The following is an 8,213-nucleotide window of genomic DNA, read 5'->3' as shown; positions in this document are numbered from 1 at the left end:
CATAATGTCGGCTTATTCAATTCCGTCACCGAGCCGCCTTTTTGGCCACCTTTTATTTACAACTATCTCATGCGTGTCCTTCAAATCCAAAGCATTTGTAATTTGGAAAAAACTTTTATACATAACGATTTAGTGGATCATTTAAGCATATTGTTGGCTGAATCGATTTTGTCACTGTTGCCTCTCATTTTCGTCACCCTATATGTACAACTGTCTCATGTATTCAAAGGACAAGTTCACCTTCACAGACATATGGGTTAAGTGAATGCAGCAATATTAGCAGAGCACATTAGTGATAATTTGGGGAAAACCGGACAATCCGTTCAAAAGTTATGAATTTTTGAAGTTTCTGCTCAGTCATGGCTGGATGACAAGACTACTATGGCTTGTGATGTCACATGTGTACAGCAATATAAAAAAGTATAAAGAAAATCAAACATATTTCCACTTTTCTCGCATAACAAAAGAACAATTGACTTCTCTATTTCAGAGGCGAGGGGGATAGTGTTACTCATATAACATACGTCAGTAACAAGTCCAGAAAATATGCACTTTATTCAAGAAGCGAAGTTTTATGAAATTCTGTTATTATTTTCGTCATAATTATGGTTCTATGCATATGACATCATAGTCTTCTCATGTAGCAGTGATTGTGCAGATACTTTACAAATTCATAACTTTTAGACGGATTGTCAAGTTTTCCTCAAATTTTCACTGATGTGTTCTACTAATATTGTTGCATTCACTTAACCCTCATGTCTATGAAGGTGAACTTGTCCTTTAAATACATGAAACAGTTGTACATAGACCTATAGGGTGACGAAAATGAGAGGCAACAGTGACAAAATTGCAGTGTTTATCAATGAATTAATGAGGTTGGGTAATGCATCAAATCGTTGTATCATTTTGCTGAGAGGTGCCTGGTTTCCAATACGCTATATCAAGACGTCTTCTCCAAGAGACATGATGAGGTGTAAGTAAAGGGTGACGAAAATAAGCAGCAGAGGTGACAAAATCGACTGAGGCAACAATATGCTTGAATAATATTATACATAAATAGAAATGCATTTACTCAATCTACATGTCTAGCAAGGTGAACTTGTCCTTGAAGAACTCGAATGCAAAGCATATATCTCTGCGACAAAAACGTTTTGAAATAGTTCATTGAGAATCATGTCTGTCTAAACAACTTGGTGTAACGATTTGATGTAATATTTTAGCTTATTGTTTAATCCATTTCGTCACTGCTGTTGCCCTTTTTCGTCACCCTTTATTCACTTCGTCATCATGTATTTGAGCCTATAATCTAGAACACTTGTCTCTTGGAGAAAACATATTGATGTAGAGCATTTGGAAGCCTGCAACTCTAAGCAAAGTGGTATTACGAGTTGATGCATTACCTACACATCGGGGCTGGATTAAATTTCATCACCGTTACTGCCTTTTTTCGCCATCCTGTCTGGTTCTGGATGTAGTACGGCGCAGGACCTTGCGGTATAAGGAACCGGGTGAGAGAGGGCACGTTGGGAGTGTGGGTAGTCAAAGTGAAGAAGACTTTGCTCAATCTTTGCTTTGAAAACCTCCTTAATATTCTGTTAACGACTTCAGCTGGAAGTTAATTCCAAACCAGGATCGGTTTCACAAAAAAAAGAGTGAAACTCGGTCGGTATACTGATGTGTTACAGTGCCTTACTGTGTAACATTTAGTTTGATTTGTAACGTAATTTTCGACATTTTTTTTCTTACGTTACATTCTTTATATTTCTTTGCTGTAATATTTCGCTTGGGTCTTACTTTAGTGAAAACAATTCCAGAATGTAGGGCTGGGACCAACCCCTCTACCACTTTGAAGAATGATTTTAATCTCCGGACCTGGCATCCCAAGGTAAGAGTTGGCAAGTTCAGATTCTCCCTCATGCACGTTGTACAGTCTGGATCGCGGAAAATGTAGTCACTGCATATGAACCGTACAGCTCTTCGTTGTGGGGTTTTCCCCTGTCTGTCAACTCTTTGATGTACTTGAGCCATATTTCCAAAACACTTTTCTCTTTGATATAACGTCTTGATATCGCACGTTGAGAAGTATACAAGTCTCAGTAAAGCGGTATAACGAGTTGATGTACAAGTAATAAAGAACATTGTTGGCTGATTCGATTCCGTCACCGCTGCTGCCTGTTTTCGTCACCCGTTATTTACAACTATCTGATGCGTTTGAGCCCTCTAATCCAAGCTTACATGTCTTGCATAAAATGTCTTCATAAAGCACAATAAGAAGCACACAGCTCTCAGTAAAGTGATATGACGAGTTGATTCATTACTTGAGCAAAATGTGGGTTGATTCGATTCCGTCACCGCTGTTGCCTGTTTCCGTCACCCTTTATCTACAAATGACTGATGCATTTGAGCCCTCTGATCCAAAGGACACATCTCTTGGATATAACATCTCGACAAAGCACATTGAGAAGCATGCATATCTCAATGAAGTGATATGACGAGTGGATTTATTGCTTGAGCAAAATGTGGGCTGATTCGATTTCGTCACTGTTGCTGCCTGTTTTTGTCACTATTTATTTACAACTGTCTGATACATTTAAGCCCTCTAATCCAAAGCACACGTTTCTTGGATAAACGTATTGATTTAGCAAACTGAGAACCATGCAACTCCCAAGAAAGTGGCGTGACGAGTTGATATATCACGTAACCACATTTTGATCTTATTTGATTTCGTCATAGCTGGTGAATTTTTCGTCAACCTTTATGTACAGCTTTCTGACGCATTTCAGTTGTCTAATCCAAAGCTCATGCCACTTGAAAAGAATATTGATAAAGTACATTGTGATATAAAACTGTAAAAAAATGGTATAACAATTTGATGAATTAGCTAATCATATCCTGGACTAAATCGATTTCGTCGCTGTTGTCGCCTTTTTCGCAACCCCTCGCGTACAACGGCATCGTGTATTTAAGACCTCGAATGCAAAGAGCATGTCTCTGGGAGAATTTTTCGTCAACCTTTACGTACAGCTTTCTGATGCATTTCAGTTGTCTAATCCAAAGCTCATGCCACTTGAAAAGAATATTGATAAAGTACATTGTGATATACAACTGTAAAAAAATGGTATAACAATATGATGAATTAGCTAATCATATCCTGGACTAAATCGATTTCGTCGCTGTTGTCGCCTTTTTCGTAACCCTTCGTGTACAACGGCATCATGTATTTAAGACCTCGAATGCAAAGAGCATGTCTCTGGGAGAAAATGTCTTGATGTAGCACATTGAGAAGCATGGAACACTAAGTAGTTTGGTATAACAATTTGAAGCATCATTTAGACACATTGTTTGCTTCCGTTACCCTGATAGCCTTCTTCGTCACCCTTTATTTACAACCTCATCATGTATTTTCGACCCCTCTAATATAAACACGTCTCTTTTATAAATTTCTTGATATAGCACATTGAGAAGCATGCAGCCCTGTAATCCAAAGTACATTCTTCTTGGATAAAAACGCCTTGATAAAGCATGATACGAACCATTCGGCTCTCTGTAGAAAGGTATAAAGAGGAGTAGTACTTGAGTAAATTTTGGTCCAAATCGATTTCGTCACCGTTGCTGTCTGTTTTCGTCACTCTTTATTTTCATCTTCCTGATACAATTGAGCCCTCTAATCTAAAGCACATACCTCTTGGAGAAAACGTCTTGCTGTAGCACAATGAGAACCATGCAACTCTCAGCAAAGTCACGAATCCAAGATGGCGCTGTGCGGTTAGGACGTGCCTGAGTGTTACGGAGGCATTAGGAGGAAATAAAATTGCAGCTCATTTCGCCTATTACAGTTTGAAAAGTCAAAATGACATCGAGAAAAAGGAGCTTAGAACAAGGAGTCGTTACAATCTCCCATTATTTCAAGGAAAAGGAGGATTTTGACCCTAAGATGGATTTTAGCGACGCTACTACGGAGAAGGCTACGCAAGAACACAGTGACAGTGATAATGCACACGGCTTAACTGACTCGGCAGTGCACACGGTAGTGAAACCACTTCACCGAGATATGGAGGGAACCAGCCCGGGCGCGTCGGCGGAATCACCTCCACGCTCCTCGCTTGAGAAAAAACGACGAGTAGACGGGGAGAAGTCAACCACAGATGAACTACTCGCGGCCCTTATCCACAAGATAGACGAAATGAACTCCAATCTCACATCCAGGTTGGACACAGCTCTTGGTAAGATTGAAACAAATGAGAAAGAAATCAGTAACTTGAAAGAGGAGCAAGAGTCGTGCCGTTTTGATATCAAACAGTTACAGGACCAAGTAAACAAGCAAGAAAAGGAGAATATGAAATTGAGAGAGCGTCTTGTTGACCTCACTGCGAGAGAGATGAGGAATACGGCTGTGTTTTACGGGTTTCCTGAAGGTGCTGAAAACGCTGGGAAGTGTGAGCAATTGATCAAAGAATTTGCCAAGTCAAATATGCAAATGGAAGGTGAAGTGAGCATTGAAAGAGCTCATCGCACAGGCCGCATCAGGCCAAAACCCGGCCCTCCTCGCCCAGTTGTGGTAGCTTTCAGTAGATACACAACCAGACAAACAGTGATCAGCAGTGCCCGCAGATATTTGAAGGAGAGGCCTTTTCAGCACAACGGAAAGGATCACCAGATATTTGTCGATGAGATGCTGCCGGTAGAAGTGCGAGAAAGCAGGAGGAAATTGCTGCCACTGAAACGAAAGCTGAAAGAGGAGGACCCAAAGCGAAAGGTGTACTTCAAATATCCGGCGCGATTGTTTTACAGGGAGACTGAGAGCGGAAAAGAAGTGGAGTACAAGCAGCACACCACAAGATAGAATGGATATTGGCAGTTTGCTTTTGCACAGTAGACAATGGTCTAACAAAATACGAAATACTTTGAAAAACTCTTGACACGACTGCGATAGCTCAGCAGTCGGCACCCTGTCATGCCAGCAGTATATTAACAGTTGATATCTCCGAAGACAAGATACACTTTTCATGTGATTAAGTGATAAGGAAAATCATTTGTTTTTGCCAACCTGAGGAAAAAATAACTGTGAAGATGCCCAGGGGCACTTGGATTCCTTGTGATCATGTTTTATTCGATTTCATGCAAATTGTATGTGTGTTTTTTTCATTGCCAATGTTTTGTTGTCTGTTTTGTCTTGATCATGGTGGGTCATAAGAATTTACAAGGTTACCTACTTGTGAAATATGTATAAGGATCTGAAGTTAATGACCCATAATGTTAATGGGCTAGGGGACTTTAAAGCCAGGAAAAAATATTTTTGTTTTTTATCCAAATTAAAAAAGGATATTATTTTATTACAGGAAACCCATTCGACTGATAAGGATGAAAGTTTATGGAAGAACCAATTAAGAGCCGATATTGTATTCAGTCATGGAACCTCCTCTAGTAGGGGAGTGTGTATCATATTTCGGAAAACCCCACATATAAAATTGATAGAGACAGTGAAAGATTCTAACGGGAGATTTTTGTTGGTTAAAATGGAAGTATATGGAAAAAAATTTATGATATGTAATGTATATGCACCAAATAATGAAAAAGATCACATGCATTTTTTTAAAGCTGTAGACTTGACTATACAAGAATATTATGATGCTGAACAGACAATATTAATAGGGGGAGATTTTAATTTTATTCAAAATTTGGCATTGGACCGAGAGGGCGGTAATATGAAGTCCACTTGGAAGCACTCTTGTGAAATAATAGAAAATATTAAAAATGTTTATCATGTAATAGATATCTGGAGAGACAAGAACCCGTTATTAAGACGATTTACTTGGAGACGCTCCAATCCTTGTGTTCAGTCAAGACTGGATTTCTGGTTAATCCATGAGTCTGTACAAAATATGGTGACAGATTGTGATATGGTCCCCTGTGTTTTGTCAGATCATGATTTTGTGAATTTACATCTGAGAATTAAAGAGTACACTGTGGGCCCATCTTATTGGAAGTTTAATAACAGTTTACTTAGTGATGTTGAGTATGTTGAAAATTTAAAGGGACATTATGAGATGTGGGTAAATGAATGGGAAGATAAAAATGATAAAGGAAAATTATGGGATTGGTTAAAATTCAAAATACGAGAATTTACAATCACATTTTCTAAAAGGAAGAAAAATATAAAAGAAATTAGAAGAAAAGAATTAGAACAAGAATTGAAAATAATAAATGACATGGACCCGACAGAAATGAATGAGCAAAAATGGGATAAGAAAGAGAAAATTGAACAGGAACTTAACTGCATGTACAATTATTTAGCAGAGGGGGCCATATTACGTTCAAGATGTACCTGGTACGAGAAAGGAGAGAAGAGTACAAAATATTTTTTATCATTGGAAAAGACACAAGCACAGAGTACAAACATAGATGTATTAGATACAGGTGAGGAACTTATTGAACATCCCCATCATATACGAAATTTTGTGATGAAATCTTTTGGTAAACAGTTTGAAAACAGGGATACAGTGTCTGACAAAGTGAGTTATGATTACATAAAAAGTTCCTGCTTAAAACACCTCACGGAAGATGAAAAGGCCTCTTGTGAAGGCCTGATAACACATGAAGAGGCAAGGGAAGTCCTCCTTGGGATGTCAAAAAATAAAACACCTGGTAATGATGGCTTATCGGTGGAATTTTATGAGACATTTTGGCCTTTGATTTCTAAAGAACTAATAGGATCATTTAATCATGCTTTTGAAAAAGGAAGTATGTCCGTGTCACAGAGGCAAGGAATAATTAAATTGATTCCTAAATCCAATAAAGATAAGAGATTATTGGGCAATTGGCGACCAATCACTTTAATAAATGTGGATGCAAAGATACTTTCTAAATGTTTAGCGAAACGTATGTCCAAAATTATTGGTAATTTGATAAATCCTCAGCAAACAGCATTTATTAAAGGCAGATATATAGGTGAAGGTATAAGACTGATTTCAGATTTAATGTTTTATGCAGATGCCAACAATGTATCTGGAATTGTGTTAGCATTAGATCTTACCAAAGCATTTGATTCACTCAGTCATAGGTATTTATTACAGTGTTTAGAATGTCTTAATTTTGGTCCGTCAATGATACAATGGGTGAGAACATTGCATGCAGGTATAAATAGCTGTGTATTGATAAATGGCTTTACCACTGGTTATTTTGAAATTGGAAGGGGTGTTCGCCAAGGCGACCCCCTTGCCCCCCTTTTATTCATATTAGGGCTCGAGATATATCTAATGAGATTGTTAAATAATCCAAATATTATTGGAATGGAGATGCTCGGAAAACAGATTAAATATACAGCTTACGCTGATGATATAACATGTTTTTGTAAGGATACAGAATCATTATCAGTATTACTAGAAAGCTTTCAAGAATTTTCTGAGATATCAGGCCTTTGCCTCAACCGAAGCAAATCAGAAGGAATGTGGATAGGAAATGATAGACTATCGAAAGAAAAGCCACAGATGATAAAGTGGACAGACAATGGTCTTAGAATTCTTGGAATCTGGTTTTCATATGACAAAAAAGAAGCAATCCGAAGAAACTTTGAAGATCGATTGGGTGAGATTAAGAGAACATTTTTTATTTGGAAGAATCGTAATTTAACGTTAATTGGTAAAATTCAAATTTTGAAAACATTTATTATGTCTAAGATAATTTATTTGATGTCAAACATTGAAATTCCTCAAGATTTTGTGAAAGAAGTAGAGAAGTTAATGTTTTCATTTTTATGGAATGGCCCAGATAAGATTTCAAGGTCAACTATGTATGCACAATATGCTGAGGGTGGTCTCAAATTCCCCAATTTACAATGTATGATTGATACGCAGTTAGTTAAGTGGGTTAAAAGATATTATGGAAATCGTAACCATCAATGGGTGCTATTGGGAGATTATTTCTTAAAAAGGCTTGGTGGAATTCTAGTGTTTCAAAGTAATTATTCCCTTGAAACTATTGATAAGAGGGGTATCCCTCCATTCTATGAGAATATTCTACAAATATGGTTAAAGACAAACATACATGAGGATTGTATTGGTGATGAAAATAGCCAAGCAGACATCCTACAACAACCAGTATGGAATAACCAGAATATTTTGATTGATAAGCACTCAATATTCTGCAGCCCGTTTTTTGAAGCAGGTTTATGTTATATATATCAAATATTTAGTATTGATGGACGGCTCATTGAT

The 8,213-nt window shown here is 37.6% G+C and overlaps 1 protein-coding gene across 1 annotated transcript; it reads left to right on the top strand.

Moving 5' to 3' along the window:
* Nucleotides 1–3,757: 3,757 nt before the first annotated feature.
* On the top strand, nt 3,758–7,594 carry LOC139734920 (uncharacterized). Its single transcript, XM_071645698.1, has one exon. It carries the CDS (start codon nt 3,851–3,853, stop codon nt 4,841–4,843), a length of 993 nt encoding a protein of 330 aa, XP_071501799.1. The 5' UTR covers nt 3,758–3,850; the 3' UTR covers nt 4,844–7,594.
* Nucleotides 7,595–8,213: the final 619 nt, after the last annotated feature.

The sequence above is a fragment of the Diadema antillarum genome, unplaced genomic scaffold, assembly GCF_040938485.1.
Source record: "Diadema antillarum isolate AM-2024a unplaced genomic scaffold, OU_Dant_1.0 seq00000550_RagTag, whole genome shotgun sequence".
Classification (NCBI taxonomy): domain Eukaryota; kingdom Metazoa; phylum Echinodermata; class Echinoidea; order Diadematoida; family Diadematidae; genus Diadema; species Diadema antillarum.
This window is presented reverse-complemented; position numbering and strand designations above follow the sequence as displayed.